General features: G+C 37.8%; 1 protein-coding gene across 1 annotated transcript in view; it reads right to left on the reverse strand.

Moving 5' to 3' along the window:
• The window catches only part of DCHS2 (dachsous cadherin-related 2), a 178,489-nt gene that overhangs the window by 12,459 nt on the left and 147,672 nt on the right, over positions 1-18,358 (reverse strand). The window contains exons 14-16 of the mRNA XM_014456108.2: positions 8,889-9,002; positions 3,473-3,684; positions 2,746-2,897 (exon numbers count right to left, since the gene is read on the reverse strand). Coding sequence (XP_014311594.1) covers positions 2,746-2,897; positions 3,473-3,684; positions 8,889-9,002 — 478 coding nt within the window. The remainder of the gene's footprint in view (positions 1-2,745; positions 2,898-3,472; positions 3,685-8,888; positions 9,003-18,358) is intronic.

Raw genomic sequence — 18,358 nt, forward strand, 5'->3', positions numbered from 1 at the left:
TATGCTCCCTGCCATGGATTATAAGGGCACTCAATGTTTTGAGCTCCTTGGAAACAAGAACTGTTTCATTTGGCTTTATTTCTCAAGCTCAGTAAACAGTTTTTAAAATAAGGAAATATTGGTCAGACAGAACTTACGGTCTGTTTTATAATTTGTCATTTTTTCTACTGAGTTTTCTTATATGAGGCTTAATATGAGGGCACAAATTATTTAATTTTAATTTAATGCATTTATACTGAATAGAATCATAACTGACAATATCATTTTCCCCTTTGTTTTATATTGTAAAACAGAGGATGGGAATTGAGAATATTTTCCTCATCAGACGAAATAACAATATTTCAAAAGTAAAGTTAAAAGCTAAATGACACTTTTCCCAAGGCACTCACTGGCCAAATAAGTAGACTAGGGAGAAATCATCCTATATTTCCGACTGCCTTAAATATCAGAAAGAGCATTAAAGAGGAAAAAAAAAGCTACAAGGGAGAAGGGGAGGCCCTGACCTAGATAAGCAGAAGCTGTAAGCTATTTCCTTGCCGTGGTGCTACTGGAGACTGTGTGTATGTGTATGTGCATGTGTGTGTGTCTCTGTGGCTGTATGTGTAGAATTCACCTTCTCTCAGTTCTTCCAGCCTTGAGTTAAATTCTTTATAGAGAACTGGGGAGGGGCACTTTTAAATATTGGGACCAATTTAAATATTGGGAACATTGAAACTATGACATACATAGGAAAAACTGGAAGGAGTTAGATTTATTGGCTAATTAGACTCCATTGAGTAACAGAAAGTCTACCATCAAAATGCTTAGTTCCTGGCACACAGCTGCCCTTCGACAGTCTGTGAATTTGTAATCACCCAGATAGCAACTAGGCTGAGATTTACCTGCCGTCATCTACGGAAAGAAAAGGCTTAATGCTTAAAATTACTATAGCAATAATCATGGCAGAGATAGGTTTAACATAGTTATACAATCAGTGTTAATATATGTATGCAGTAAGTATCATAACAATGGATGATAGTAAGATATTACCAAAAATCTGACTAGTTAATACAGGGTAAAGTCTTAAACTTTTAAAATACTTTTGAAGTAATGTTTTGAAATATTAAACAAAAAGAACTGAAGATGAACTTTTAAAGTTTGGGAGTTTTTCAGAGGTTAATTAATGCAATCCTCCCAGTAACAGATCTCAGTAATCAGCTCTCACTGCTCCACCACAGGAATATCCTGCACGCTCCTCGTAAAGTATGAATGTAGCCAAGCCTAGGAGAATATTGACACTTAGGTCTTTTGTAAACCTGTACCCCCCAGCCCCCAATAGAAAGTCAGCTTGTACAGTGGAAACTGACCCAGAATCAGAATCCCTGGCTGCAAGTCCATGTTGGAACATTAAATGGTTCTGTGACCCTAAGCAATCCACTCTATGTCTGTTGACTTTTCAGTGAACAAGAAAACACTCAACTTAACCTCCCGGGAGATAACTGGGAGGATTAACGGAAGCACTATATGTGCAAGGACTTTTGGAAGAACATACAGGAAATATGACAAAAATATGAAGCATATTAAAATAAGTAATAAGAAAGCCAAGCATCTCTTTGACCCCCAGACTTCCCACATGAGCACTTCTCCAGAGACACACAAGGTTAACAGTTTTTTATATTTTCTTCCTGACATGGTCCAGTCATGTGTGTGCGCTTCTGCTCAAATAGCACTATAGTGCACCTTGTTATTTCAGTCACACAGACACATATCTTAGAGCTCTATCCTCATTAGCAGTAGAAATGTACCTCTCTCTCTCTAAAGAATAGTTAATTGACTTTTAGAGAGAGCAAGGAAGAGGGAGAGAGAGAGAGAGAGAGAGAATATGAGAGGGTAACATCGATCAGCTGCTCCTGCATGCCCCTTACTGGGGATTGAGCCCAAAACCCAGGCATGTGCCCTGACAGGAATGGAACCAGCAACCTTTCCATGCACAGGGTGACGCCCAAGCAACTAAGCCACACAGGCCAGGGCTTTCTCTTTTAAAATCAGTTTCATTGTATTTCACAGAAGACTTGGCTGTCATTCTGAAAGCAGTCCCCATTCACAGCCATTTTAGGTTCCCTAGTCTTTTTCTTTTCCAGACTGAGGTGCCATAAATATCCCTGTATGTTTGGCTAGACTTTTGTAGCACCGACATTTTAAATACCTAGGAGACTTGTAACACTATGATTCTCTCTTTTATAGAATTCTGTATAAGTCTGGCATATCTTGGACTCTAGGCAAAAAAGTATTTAATGTTCCATGGGTGCTTTCAATAATATCATGTCTATTAAAACACAGTTCAAGGGTCCTGATGACAGGATTATAATTTCATACACAAAAAGAATAAAGAATTAAAAAGAGCAATGTCATTCAGTCTTCACCATTCTAAAAAAATAGTAAGAACAAACATTAGCAGAGTGCTCAATGGCTCATTAGACATTTGACGAATACTGATTTTTTAAAAGTCTCTGATTTAGTACTTAGCAGCATCATAAATCCAAGAAATCTTAAAATGAAAAGGAACCTTAAAATTCTAATTGAATCACCTTTCCAAAGCTGTAAATACTTCCTAAGACTCTCCCAGTGATCACAAGTTGGATCAGAGGGAAAACACATTTTACAACTAAGCTTGTACAATAAATAGGCAGTCAAGCTCAAAGCAACAACAGTGTGGTCAGAAAGGAAGCATATAGCGTATCAAATGGACTGGAACCTGGGACAAACCTGTAGGAGCTGGTGAACTCGTAATCCAGAATCCCATTTGCTGTTATCACGCCGCTCCGCGCGTCAATCTGGAACACCTGTGCCTGCTTGCCAGCGAGAATGGAATACTCAATGAGGCCGTGCAACCCGCTGTCCAGGTCGGCAGCAAAAACCTGTGAGGAAGCAACTCTTGCATTAGATAAGGATTTCATCTGCAACAGGGGTTAAGTCTGTTTTTCAGAGAAATGCATTATGACAGAATTATAGACTGTCAAATACATTTAAAAAACAACCATTAAAGCAACACTAACAAGCTGCTGAAGCTTACATTTCACTTTACAATAAAGTAAATAATGGGTTAGGAAGCAAGTCCGTGTTCTCATTCAAAGGATTTCCAGGTAACTTTCAGTACAGTCTCATATGTCTAAAGCTACAATTTTAGGCAAGAGGAAAATATAGTTGAAAAAAATCTAATTTGCTTAAAGTGTTGCCTGAAAAGGAATCCATATGTGGATTTTTTATATTACATTGAGAGTCTCTGTTTTAAAGGATCTTTAAATAGATGAAACAAAGTCTAGATTTAGTGCTAAAAAAATTCCCCCTGATCATTTAGGTGACAAATTATCAAAGTAGTGCTGAGGATGAAAGTTTTGCATCAGCCTCCATGAAGAGATATTGTTTAGGCCTATTTTGATGTACATTGATTCATGATAATCCACACACACATGCACAAACATCTTTCTGTTACCTGTATGATAGGAGCATTGTGAAACTGGCCTTCAGGCACTGATACTTGGTAAATGCTTTGCCCGAAGCGTGGGAAATTATCATTCACATCTTGTATCAAGATGACTATTTTGCTGTAGGCTCTATGCCCACTGCTTTCAGCTAAAACGATGAGTTGTACTTCATTTCTGACTTCAAAATCAAGAAACCTGGGTTCTTTCACAGTGAGTTCTCCTATTTTTATTCCCAGGGAGAAAACAAAATAAAAAAAGTTGATATTGTAGTTATTATTTCAAAAGTTCCAAATCATCTTTGCCTTATGTACTCCTATGCTCACCTGTCCCTTTTCAAAGCCCCATGTTGGCTGGCCTCCCTCCTCTATTGACTGGAGTCATTGTGAAAAAGGTTGAGAGCATGCAGATGTTCAAGGTTCAAACATGTAGGAGGGAAATAAACTGCAAAATATCTGAACTCTTGAAGCTGTCTCTTAAATCCTCTTTCTCTTTCCATAATTGGTCCATCACTGTGCCTGGGAAATCTACCTTCCAGATATTTCTTGAATCTACCTTTCTTCATCTCCACTGCTGCTGCCCTCCTCCATCCACTGGCATTTCCCATTTTGTCCCCTGAATTAATCACTTAACTGGTCTCCCCATCAACCCAGTTCCCATTCTGAATCCTATATAATAAAACCCTAATATACAAATCAACCGGTTGCTATGTTGCGCCCTGACCCCCAGGGGGCAGATGCTCAACGCAGGAGCTGCCCCCCCCCCCCAGTGGTCATTGTGCTCCCACAGGGGGAGTGCCGCTCAGCTAGAAGCTGGGCTCACGGCTGGCGAGCACAGCGGCAATGGCGGGAGCCTCTCCTGCCTCGGCTGCAGGTGGGCAGTAAGGAGTGAGGGGTCCCAGACATCCCCCAAGAAGTCCCAGACTGTGAGAGGGCACAGGCTGGGCTGAGAGAGGACCCCCCCCAACCAGTGCACAAATTTCATGCACCAGGCCTCTAGTTAAATAATAAAAAACAACATTGTCATTGCCCTGTGTAAAACCCTGCAATGGCTTTCCACAGTGATTATGATCAATTTCAGCATTTTTAACCTCCAAAGGACTTCTCCCACCTCAGAAATCTCATCATGTCCTTCTCCACCTGTCTCTGCTCTGGTCATAACACTCATAAGTATTCTGTTCCTCAAATGCTCATTTCAGAGTTGCCATGTATGCTTTTCCATCTGCCTCGAACAGTCCCCACTCCTGTGCTTCCTCAGAGATCTTTCCAGACCACCCATCCCTGTGCCATCACTGTCAGCCCCCAATGGACTCTCACAAACATGTGCTGTACTTTGTTCACCTGCTTCAGTCTAGTTACTCCTCAGGATTTAGGGTTCTGCAAGGTGAGGAGGGCTACCTGCCTCTTACATTATATCCCCAATACCCAGCTCAAGGTCTGGCTTACAGAAAGCCCTTGTATGAAAAGCATAACCAGGCTAGGGAAAGTGGCCCTGGGGGGTTATGCCATGTTCAAGTTCCTCCCTCAAATTAAGAAATTCCTATCCTGATATAATTTCTTATTTTGGTTTCTACTCTATCTCCCCCTCCCCACTTCAACTAAATTCCCCCGCCCCACTTCAACTAAATTGCTTACTGAATTTAATGTTATTATTATTATTTTTATGATGATGATTTACTTGGTTCTCAATGTCAGAGATTCCATCGAATGGGGATTTGCTGAGTGAGCACTGATTTGGAGTTCGAGGAACCTGAAACCAAGCGTAGATCATAGACCTGGATACTTAATTTAGGCAAGTTACCTGGTTCCACCACCACTAACTGTAGCCTGGAGTCAGTTACTCAGGTTCTCCAGAGCCGAGTCTCCCCTTCTGTAAAATGGGGATATGAGTAATGACTTCACAGGGTAGCTGTGAGAAGTCACACAGTGCATGCTTAGAATGTTTCTTTGTAGTCGGATGGTGTAGATCCCAGTGTTGTACCCACATCTCTCTTCCCCTTCATCACTAGATATAGATTTAATATCTTTACAAGGTCTGAATTTAGAAATAAAAAATTAAGCAGCCTCAAACTGTTAGAAAAATTCTACCTCTGGTGAAACAGCCTGCTTCTGGAAGCCACAGTTCTCAGTGCTCTAGCTGAACCCGTTTCCTAGGTAACCATCCTAAGCCAAGAAATATGCTAACTTTGGTACTGGGTATTTTGGAGGGGGTTTTATAGCTTCTATTCTGTAATTAAGAGAAATTAAATATTTATATTCTATATGAAGAACTCACTATATTATCAAATTTAAAATTTCATAAAATCACTCATTTATTATCATCAGATTTAGTTACCAATTCAGATCGAAAGGCAAATTACTTTTACGAACCACAGTCTGATGTTACCAACACCCCTGACAAAATTCAGAACAGCTTTAACCATTGGCAGCTGGAGAGTCATTAAGGTGCATTTTGATGCACAGGGAATGAAGGAAGCTGGTCTTTAGAAACCTTCATGAAACAAGGGAGGAGCCCCCACCCCCAAATGGCAGAGAAGCCCCAGTCCGAGGTGGGTGCAAAGGTCTCATCTGGAGCTCTGTCTCCGCCGAGCAGGGCACTCAGCTTGCTATCATGTGCTGTTACCACTGGTAAAGGAGAAACACAATGGAAATGCAACACTAAATTGCCAGTGTCACTGAGTAGAAAGTGTGCCAATTATAGTGCAGATCAAAGTGGGGTTTTTAATAAAAGGCTTGTGTTTGGGCTTTGATAATTGGAATTTTGAACTTGGAATGGTTCTGCAGCTCTAATGCTTTCCTTGCTTGATTTTTATTTTTGGCATAATAATTGGCATATGCTGTGAAAGTTATGCAAGTGGAAAAGACAATAACCAGTCTGTGAGATAATTCACGGCTGGCGCACCTACCAGATCCACATTTTGCCTTGGATGATATATGCATATTTTTCTCAGAGACAGCAAGGGTTTTCTGTCACTGGTGAGATGAAAGTCCTCCTGGGCTCTGTCTAATAGGATGGGCTGGAGTCCATGTTTTCCTTAGAGGAAGGGCCTCACAACACCAACTTCATGTTCATTCTCATATGTGAGAGCGCCCGTTACACAACAACTTGAGAATGAAACTGTAGGAATATTTTCCTTCTGATATATCTACATATATAGCTTTTGTCCAAGTTATAAAATGCACATAAAAATGAGATTATGGGTCTTCAAATGCTAAGTGTTTGATAGCACACTCAGGTTACTTCAGTCAATTACAAATGGCGCACATGCATAGCGTATATGCCACCAGAGTGTGATAAATATTTATGTTATCCCCAAGCTTTTAAACTCTCTCCCGTTAAAGCTACACCCGTGAAACACTGAAAGTTTGATCATTTTTGTTTTATGTCAATCTACCAAGTAATGAAATGAATACTACCATCTGTTAGTGACATACACATTAGTCAAACTCCCAAATTCCTGCTGGTTTGGACAGTGAGTAGTAGATGTTTTTAAGCTAAAGTGACAAGAAGTTTGGATACAAAAGTAAACCTTTGGGTTGTGACTATGAACACAGGGAAAACTGGCAAGGATGGACAGAAAACACAGTGCCCACCGGAGATCCATCTAATCATGACTTATTTAGCCAATAACTAATAAAATGGTTTTCTCCCATTTTTACCATTAAGTGACTACAACTTAAATGCCATTGATTGATCATACATACCAGTTTTCTCTTTTAACTGGTATGCAATTTAATGTACATACATTCATATAATATTTAGATATGTTTAATGATTATGCGACAAAAGTAGCATAAAAGATAAATTTAATATCATACTTAATGATTTTAAAAAATGTTTCTTGGCAGCAATATGATAAAATATATATTGAAATGTCTTCATGATAAAAAAACTAAAATGCTTGATAAATTTGTGTGTGTGTGTGTATTAAAATGCATTACTGAGTTGATACAGTAGTAGGGAATCCTCAGAGGACAAGACAACAACAACCCACAAACTCATAGACACAGACAACAGTCTGGTGGTGGCCAGAGGGGACGGAGGTGGTAGAAGAGGGTAAAGGAGGGATAAATAGTGATAGAAAGAGACTTAACTTGGGCTAGCGAACATGCAATACAATATACAGATGATTTATTTATAGAATTGTATACCTGAAACCTATATAATTTTATTAACCAATGTCACCCCAATAAATTTAATAAAAAGTAAAATACAAACCATAAATAAATAAGTGAAAACAGTAACCCAGGAAGGTAAGCAATCACTAAAATCCCATTTGTGTTAAAAGGATTTCTAACACAACTTCCTTCTTTGAGATTAATCTCTGATAGCTGCACAGACTCTAGAAAAACAAGGGAAGAAGCCTGAACTCATAAAAGGTGAAAAGTCTAATAGGAAAATCAGAATAAAGCTATAAACCCAAAGGCTCCAAATGAGTGATCAATGTTATCAATGTTATATATATATTAAAAGTGGATGCACAGAAACTTGCTTTTCTTGACTGTGTATTGACTGGAAGGGTGGGGGGAAAAGTGTCTGCCAATACTTCATTGATGGTGCTTCCAATGGCTCTTTGCCTGTATCACCCTTTAACCAAATGATGGGGTGAGGAGGTGAAGATTCCTAGCAGACTCCCTCAGAAAGCTCCTGACTAAAGGCTGTTGGATCAAAAAGTCAAACCACTACCCTGGACAAGAAAGCATTTACTTAAGAAATTACCCTCTCTCAATTCTTCCCATGTGCATGTATTACAGATTAAATAAGGCAGTTGTATGGTAATATAGAAATTATTAAAAACATACTTCTTGAGGGTTGACAACGAAGTTGTAGATACGTATCTACTACATAGTTGTTAGTAAAAAACAGTATGTTTTAAATAATCAATTGGTATTCATTTAAAACACAATAATGGTCTTGTTAAAGCTAAATTTAATACATGCTGTATTTGGAAGTAATTTCTTTACAACGATATAAAAACCTTTCCAGCTGTCCTCTCTTGTTGCATCATTGACATTCAGTGGCAAATTGGAAGAATCTGATGATGATTCCCTCAGGCTAGACATGTGTGCTTATTTTCAATTCAATGTAAATATCAATGATCTTTCTACTATAGCTCCAATTCTCCCACACAGATGAGTTAATTATGAGTAGAAACTAATTTATCTAAAAAATTCAGAGTAGGATAGGAACCATCTAATTTGGAAATGTAAAGAATAGAATTCTTAGCAAGAACATGTGAACAAGTAAATAGTTCTTGATTTCCCACAAATTCTCATCTGCTACCATAAAAAACTTTGTTTACCTTTTAAATTATTTACCTATAACAATTTCTACATTTTCAATTTTGTTTCCTTTGGAGAAGTATTTATTACTCGTAACATTACATGATGCAGGAAGTAAAGTTGTTATTGGGGAGAGAAGACCTACCTGAGTTGGAGCACAGGGAAAAAACTCCATCTTCATTTCCACTAAAAATTGAATATTTAATGCTGTCTTGAATTGACTCCGAAGCAAAAGCTTTTACAGTCACGACAGAACTACCTGTAAAATTGAGGTAAAAAAAGAATTTTAGGAAAAGAAAATTTCAGGGAAAACCAAAAACAAACACTGGGTACTTATTATTTGCCTACTACATTTTCATGTGTTCATTCATTCAATGAGTACTTATTGAGTGTCTTCAATAAGCCAATCTGATGCTAGCTGCTGGGGAGCTAGTGACAAGCAAAATGGAAAAGATCTCTATCTTATGGTGGTTATTAACTGATGAGGACACAGGCAACAAGCCAGTAAACAAATACATAATCAAGGTAGATTTCATCTGTGCTAAGTTCCTTGGAAAGAAATAAACAAGATTATATGATAGGAAACACTTCTGTTGAGAGGGAGGCAGATACTCTTTTGGAGAGGCCTCAGAGGTGTGACCTTGTAGTTGATCCTTGAAGCATGAGAAGCCATAGAAAGAACTGGAAGAAAAGGATTCCAGGAGAAGAATAGCAATTACAAAAACCCTGGGCTGGGAAAGGGCTCAGTTTGATGAAGCACAGTGAGTAGGGGAAAAGGAAGAAGGTAAAGATAGCATCTAGATAGGCAGGGATCATATTTTAATCTAAGTACAGTGGGAAGTAATGGAAGCATTGTAAGGAATGAAGTAAAATAATCTGATTTACTTTTAAAATATGTCATTCTGAATGCTGTGTGAAGAACAAAGAGGGGTAAGAATAGAGCAGAGAGACCAATTAAGGTAATACTGCAATAGTCCAAGCAAGAGACAATAACCTAGGATTGTGGGAGAAGAGATGGAAAGAACTGCAGAGATTAAAGACATATTTTGATGCACTTCCTTGAACATTAAGTGGAATGCGGGAAAGGAGGTAACAGGAGTATAAATATTAGAAATCTTCCCTTAACCAGTTTCCACTACAGTTTTAGGTAAAAGCAACCCACTTAGAGGGTAACCAAGTTCTTAATTGCATAATATCAATTCATTGGAGAATTGCTTAAGTACTGCAGTAGTCAAGAGAGAACTTAGATGGGGGGGAAAAAACTCCACAGAAATGGAGTTAGATGTAGGAATTAGAGAGGAAAGAAGAAAGCCATTTCGGGTTATAGGAAACAGACTGATTACCAGCATGGAAGAAGAAATATCAAGGACTGATAATGGCAATATGATACTTGGTGTGATTAGAAATTGGACTTCACTGGAAGGGTTCCCAAGAATCCATTTGGGCCCCAAGTTAGCTTTGTTGCTGCTCGCCTCTTTGCTTCCTGTCCTACTTGTCCATCTGTCACCCCTCATATGACTATCTATATAACTAATATATATATATATATATATGTATATATATATGTATATATATTTATATTTTATATATTTATTTAATATACATATATATATTTATATTTTATATATTTATTTAATATATATATATTTAATCCTCACTGGAAGATATGTTTGATTGTTTGTTTATTTTTTTCATTTGTTTTTGAGAGACTGAGGGAGGGAGAGAGAGAGAGAGAGAGAGAGAGAGAGAGAGGTGGATGTGAGAGAGAAGCATCAATTGGTTGCCTCTTGTACATGCTCCAACTGGGGACTGAACTTGCAACCTGGGTATTTGCCCTGTCTGTAATTTAAAACCACGACCTTTTGGTGTACAGGACAATGTTCCGACCAACTGAGCCACAATGGCCAAGGCTAACAATATTTTTTATTTAATAAACTTTAAGTTAAAATTTACATATAACATACACATATTTCAAGTATACAGTTCTAAGAGATTTGATAACTATATACACCTGTATAACTACCATCATGATCAAGATATAGAATATTTTTATCACTCCAAAAAGTTCCCTCATGCTCTTTTATAGTCAGTTTATCTCACTTCTGGCTCCAGGTAATTACTGATCTGCATTCTATAACTCTAGATTAGTGTTGCCTTTAAAATTTCATATAATAGCATCTGCAAATAAAAAGTAGCTATCACCTTTTGTTTAGCATTCTTGAGAACCAAGCATGCTGTTCTGTGTACCAAAAGTTTGTGTCTTTCACTGAAAAAAGAGATAAAGAAAGACATAAACAAATGGAAGAATATACTGTGTTCATTGATTGGTAGAATCAATATCATTAAAATGTCCACACTACCCAAAGCAATCTATAAATTCAATGCATTAAAATACCAATGGAATATTTCACAGACCTAGAACAAACTCTCCAAAAATTCATATGGAACAAAAAAAGACCCCAAATAGCCACAGTAATCTTGAGAAAGAAGAACAAGGTTGAAGGGATCACAATAGCAGATATCAAGCTATATGACAAAGCCACTGATCTCAAAACTGGTACTGACACAAGAAGACAGACATATAGACCAATGGAACAGAACAGAGAACCCAGAAATCGACCCAAGCCATTATGCTCAATGAATATTTGACAACGGAGACAAGAGCATACAGTGGAGTCAAGACAGTCTCTTCAATAAATGGTGTTGAGAAAATTGGACAGATACATGCAAAAAAAATGAAACTAGACCACCAACTTACACCATACACAAAAATAAACTCAAAGTGGACAAATGAATTAAACGCAAGACGGGAAACCATAAAAATCTTAGAAGAATTCATAGGTAGCAAAATATCAGACATGTCATATCGTTTCTGATACAGCTCCTAGGACAATGGAAACTAAGGAGAAAATAAACAAATTGGACTACATAAAAATAAAAAGCTTCTGCACAGCAAAAGAAACCATCAACGAAACAACAAGAAAGACCACTGCATGGGAGAACATACTTGCCAATGTTATATCTGATAAGGGCCTAATCTCCAAAATTTATAGGGAACACATACATCTTAATAAAAGAAAGATAAGCAATCCAATCAAAAAATGGGCAAAGGACTTAAATAGACACTTTTCAAAAGTAGACATACAGAAGGCCAAGTGACATTTAAAAACATGCTCAGTCACTAATCATCCAAGAGATGCAAGTCAAAATGACAATGAGGTACCATCTCACACCTGTCAGAATGGCTATCATCAACAAATCAACAAAGACAAGTTCTGGTGAGGATGTGGAGAAAAAGGAACCCTCATACACGGCTGGTGGAAATGCAGACTGGTGCAGCCACTGTGGAAAACAGTATGGAGTTTCCTCAAAAAAATTAAAAATGAAACTTCCATTTGACCCAGTATCCCCCTTCTAGGAATATATCCCAAGAAATCAGAAAAACCAATCAGAAAAAACATGCACTCCTATGTTCATAGCAGCATGATTTACAATAGCTAAGATTTATAAACAGCCTAAGTGCCCATCAGCATAGAAGTGGATTAGAAAACTGTGGTACATCTACACAATGGAACACTATGCTGCTGTAAAAAAAAAAGAACTCTTACCATTCGCAACAGCATAGATGGACATGGAGAGCATAATGCTAAGCGAAATAAGCCAGTCAGAAAAAGATAAATATCACATGATCTCACTCATTTGTAGAATATAATGAACAACATAAACTGATGAACAAAAACAGATCCAGAGACAGAGAAGCATCAAACAGACTGTCAAACTTCAGATGGAAGGCAGGGGAGGGGTAAGAGATCAACCAAAGGATTTGTATGCATGCATATAAGCATAACGAATGGACACAGACACTAGGGGGGTGAGGGCATGTGCTGGGGCATGGTGACGGCCGGGGAGAGGTCAATGGGGGAAAAGGAGACATATGTAATGCTATATTTAATACTTTAAATAATAAAGAATTTTAAAAAACCACAAAGATATATTTTTAAAAGCTTGTGTCTTTGTACACAGTAAATGCTTAGTAAGTATGGGGGAAATGGAGTTATTAGAGAAGAAAGAGAAAGGAACTAAAGGAGGGAGGTGGTTATTAAAGTGTTCTAGCCTGAAACGTTAGGAAAATGCTTCTCTGCCTACAGGACCCTTCTAAACAACAGCAATTATTATTTTTAAATCACCCAATGCTGTAATACCACATATGGTAATGGGAATTGCAGTAGTTAAAAAAATAGCACCTATTCAAGATCTCTGCTGGGCATCTTCATTCAATCTTACACTGCAGGCCCAGGCAACAGGCTTGAAACCCCTCCTGTTAGAGGTCATGGTAAAAATAATCCCTAAACTAAGCCAAATGGGTATATTCTAGATACTTAAAGTGTTTCATTAAAAAGAAAAGAAGGAAGAAAAGGAGCCTTTTCAACACTTAATATAAAAAAATGCAACGAGTGCTATAAATATTAAAAGAAACAGTATGTGATATTGTCTGCAAAACTGAAAATTCAGTGAAAAAGGCATAAACAGAATTTGTAACGGAGAAAGAATGGCAACACCAAACTAGATCCATTATTCTCCTTAAAAACATTATGCTTAACATAAATTGTGACAAAGTTTAAAAATCATGTATCAGATTTCCAAATCGTTGGTCTTTTCAAAGCAGGTATGAAATCATTTAGTGACAAAGTAAAGGATTTTAATCAATCATGGTAGAATCAAGTTACCACACATGTTGAGAACTCTTTCAAATTTCATTATAATCTGATGCTTATTTTGATACAATTCAGAGGACTGTATTATAAATATAAAAATGTCTTACAGTTTTGGTAGTCAAACTTCACAGTAGGGCAGTATGTTTTATCTTCAGTGCTCACTCACAGTTCTGTGCTTCCTGATACAATTTGTTTTTTAAACACAGGAAATTTTATTGCAAGTGGCTTGTCATCTATTCTTAAGAATGGCAGGCAGAAGAAAAACAGCTATGCAGGCAAGATGTACAATCTTGCTGACGGCCTTTTCTTCATGGGCTAGGATGCTTATTATATGCCCAATTACAAAAGAAAACAGAGATCACTTACATGTAAAAGAGCAAAGATGAGTACGGAATTGCAAATAAGAATCACACATGGCTTCTCCCACAAAGGGAACTGATCCTGGTATTATTGCAAATAAAATGCTCATAATATCAATGAAATGGTATTTCTTTCAACAAAATACCTCAAACTAGATGTTAAGTCAGCAAAGAGCTGCAAATATTTATATACTTTCTCCCTCTGACAAAATTTACATCTGAGAGAGCCTGAAAAAAAAAAAAGGAGATAACTAAAGAGCCATGAATCCTTCTTGGTCTTGGCTTACTATGCACATTTTTTAAATTCTTTTTTTAAACTTTAAAAAAATATTTTTATTGATTTCAGAGAGGCAGGGAGAGGGAGAGATAGAAACATCAATGATGAGAGAGAATCATTGATCGACTGCCTCCTGCATGCCCCCTACTGGGGATCGACCCTGCAACCCAGGCATATGCCCTTGACTGGAATCAAACCTGAGACCCTTCAGTCCACAGGACGCTCTATCCACTAAGCCAAACCAGCTAGGGCTAAACTTTATTTTTATTGTTGACACTATTACAGATGCCCTCATTCCCATCCCCTTAGCCTGCCACCAACTATGCACGAAGTCAAGCCACAGATTGGGAGAAAACATTTACAAAAGATAAAGGACTGGTATCTAAAATATACGAAGAACTCTTAGAATTCAACATGAAAACAAACTAGAAAAAGGGCAAAGGCCTAAAAAGATACCTCATCAAAGAAGATAAACGGAAGGAAAATAAGAACATGAATAGATCCCCCCACATCAATATGTCACCAGGGACATGCAAATTAAAACAACAATGCGATATTACTACATGCTTATTGGAATGGCCAAAATCCAGAATGCTGCCAACATCAAACTCTGACAAGGATGTGGAACAAGAAGAATTGTCCTTCACTGTGGTAGGAATGCATAATGGTACAGCCACTTTGGAAGACAGTTTGGCAGTTTCTTTAAAATACTAAACATACTCTTACCATAAAAGCCAGCAATCACACTCTTTGGAATTTACCCAAAGGAGTTGAAAACTTATGTCTATACAAAAACCTGTACGTGGATATTTTTATAGTTGCTATTTTTATAGCAGCTTTATTCATAATTGCCCAAACTTGGAAGTAGCCAAGCTGTCCTTCAGTAGATGAATGGATAAATAAACTGTGCTACACCCAGACAATGATATATTATTCAGTGCTATCAAGCCATGAAAAGACATAGAGGAACCCTAAATGCATATTACTAAGTGAAGGAAAATCTGAAAAGACTACATACTGGATGAATTCAACTATATGACATGCTGAAAAAGACAAAACTATGAAGACAGAATAAAAAGATCAGTGATTGCCAGGGTTTGGGGCAGAAGTGGGGGAGGGATGAATAGACAGCATGGAGGATTTTTAGGGCAGTGAAACTACTCTATGATACCATAATGATGGATCCATGTCATGATACATTTGTCCAAACCACAGAATGCACAACACAAAGGGTGAATCCTAATGTAAACTGTGGACTTCTGATGATTATGATGTGTCCATGTCGGTTCATCGGCTGTAGCAAAAGTAACCCCTCAGTTGCAGGATGTCGGTAACTGCGGAGGCTATGCGTGTGTGGTGGCAGAGGATGTATGGGAAATCTCTGCAGCTTTCTCTCAATTTTGCCGTGAACCTAAATTTCTCTGGAAAAAAATAGTCTTCAAAAATACATTAACCCTGTTACATAGAAAGAAAACAAAGAAACAGAATCACTCCCAGGGCAGAAGCCTTGACTAAGTGTTAAGACACTTAAAGGGAAAAATGTGTAAGTCCAAAGCAAGTTGATGAGCTATGAAAGTCATGACATCACAAAATCCCACTAGGTATTGCTGTGTGAGTTCTTTGTGAGGAAAGAGTAACATCAGCTGATGACATTCAATATGTGAATCACATCCTGCTCAAACTGTTAGGATTAGCGAGCAACTCTCTAATTACAATTTGGCTTCTTTTTTCTTAGAGAGAGCTAGTCATCCTGACATCACCACTCTAATTCACATGGTTCTTAATATGAATAAAAGAACGTGAGCTCTGATTTATATATGTCTCTTTCATATATGACTCTCAGCCTGGGGAAAGAACTCCCTGATTTAATAAAATGAGGTCTTGAGCCTATACAGCTGAGGCCCAGAGGTGGTACTGGGGTTAATTCACAAAGACGAAAACTGTCTTGTGAGGTGTTTATCTTCTGAGAAAACTTGACCTTGCCTAAGGCCTTTCTCCTTCAGTCTCCTCCAGAGCTATCTTAGAGTCAGAGGTAAGATAATGAAATCCAATATCATTGTAAATGGCTACGTCAGTTAGATGCTACTCATTCTATTGAATTCCATTCCAAATACGAGACTGGCCTTAAATAATGAAGTAGGAATGACAGATAAGGTTTTTTTTCCCCCCTTTTTTCATTATCATAAAAATTTCTATTTTGGGCCTTAGGTATATTTAGAAATTTCATTCACTAATGTAAAAAGTTGTAATAATAATGATGACTTCCATGACAATTCTTTTGAGGAATAACATACTTAATGCCTATTGCTCTGCCAAATTTATACTGGGTGTGAAGGTTCTCTAGCAGTGGTTGGAGACTCTCTTATGTGAAGGGTAAGTGAACAAACTGGAAAAGGGAAAATTATCGCAAGTAAAACCCAAAGTCCTCCCAATGCCTAGTGCTGTGACCTCATCTCCTATGATTCTCCCCCTTGCTTACTGCTGCAATCACGCAGTCCTCTTCGCTGTTCTTTGAACAAACAAGCTTTTCCTTTTTTCTGAAACACTTTTTCCCCAGATATAGGAATGCCTACCTCCTCTCTTTAAGTCTTTGCACAAATGTCACTTGCTCAATGATGCCTGATCTTACCTGCTATTTAAAATCACAATTTGTCTCTCTCCTCCTGCACTCCCTACTTCCTCCAACCCTGCTCTGCTTTTTCTTTATTCAATAGCTCTTACCACCACCTAACATGTACTATACTTTAGATATTTATTATGTTGTTGATACTGTCTCTCTATCTCTGCTAGAATGTAAGCTTCATCAGGACAGCAGCTTTGTCTTTCAGTTCACTAACATATCCCAATGGAAAAGAACCCGGCACATAGTATTCCCCCCAAAAATGTGTTGAAGGAACAAATAAAATATCTGAAGAGTAATGTGTACAGCAGTGGAGTGCTCCAGGGGGCAGGACTGGGATTTATGGATAGACACAAAGGAGGCAGATCTGGGTTCAATATATGAAGGACTTTCCAAATGAAGGGGTTTTCCAACTCTGTCATGCAACACATCACCTGCAGAGCTAGTTAAAAGCAACAAGGTATAAATGAACTGAGGTCACAGTTCAATTCCTGGTCAGGGCACATGCCCGGGGTTGTGGACTCGATGCCCAGTGGAGGGCGTGCAGGAGGCAGCTGATCAATGATTCTCTCTCATCATGTTTCTATTTATCTCTCCCTCTTCCTTCCTCTCTGAAATATATATATACATACAGGGTCTGGACCCCAGTCTTAAGCAGAACCTGGTAGAGCTGGGAAGCAGAACCTGCAGCAGAGGGAAGGAGTTTCATAGATCACTGGTTTTATACGCAAGTTCAAGAACCACTGTCCTAAACTCTCAATCACTGAAATATTCAAGTAAAAACAAGACCACCATGTGTCAAAGATGTTTAGGGAGAAATGTTTATATCTGCGCTCCAGACAAAGGCTGGGCTTGATTGTACGATTTTTCAGATTAGTTTCAAGACTGATTAAGATATTGTATTTTGTGCTATATTATTTAGAACATGTTAGCTTTACTTTCCATCAGACTCTGCTATGAGGTTGGTATTTATGAATTTTAAGAGGAACAGGAATATAGCTCTAAGAAGAATTAACACTTAACACCTTTGTGGGAGTCTCATTATACATATATAGGTTGGAAATTTCTGATTTACTTTGGAAGGAAGCCATTGTTATTTCATGTAATGAAGATAATTGGCAATTTACTCTTAATTGTGTTAAGAATCAATAACAGGACTTCTGAATAAGCAACCCATAATTCAAAAGAGGGTGGAAGTCAGGTTAATAATCTAATTTGATATTCAATATTAAACTGAATATTCTCTTTTCATACATGAAGCAGTATATAATGTGTAAAATATATTTTCACTATGAAATGAATAAATCAATTTCAGAAAAATGGCAGGTTGCCTTTTAAATAGTGGCTTAGCAGGTGTAAAGTGAAATTAAATCATAATAAAATGACAAACAAAAACATGACATTAGCAACCATACAACATTCATCAGACCTTTAGCAACCACACTCCTCTCCCAAACCCGTGAGGCCCTTAGCTTTGCCCTCTGGTGGATAAAAGGATCAGAAAATTCATTTCTCTCTTCTCCAGTTGGATATGATTACCTAGATTGAATTTAATTCACAACTCTCTACAGAAGTTTTTTTTCTTTTGTTTAGAACGCTATTTTAAATTAATCTGTTTGGTAGGGGGTTTTTTGTATTTTCCAT

This window comes from Myotis lucifugus, unplaced genomic scaffold, assembly GCF_000147115.1.
Source record: "Myotis lucifugus unplaced genomic scaffold, Myoluc2.0 scaffold_1, whole genome shotgun sequence".
NCBI lineage: Eukaryota > Metazoa > Chordata > Mammalia > Chiroptera > Vespertilionidae > Myotis > Myotis lucifugus.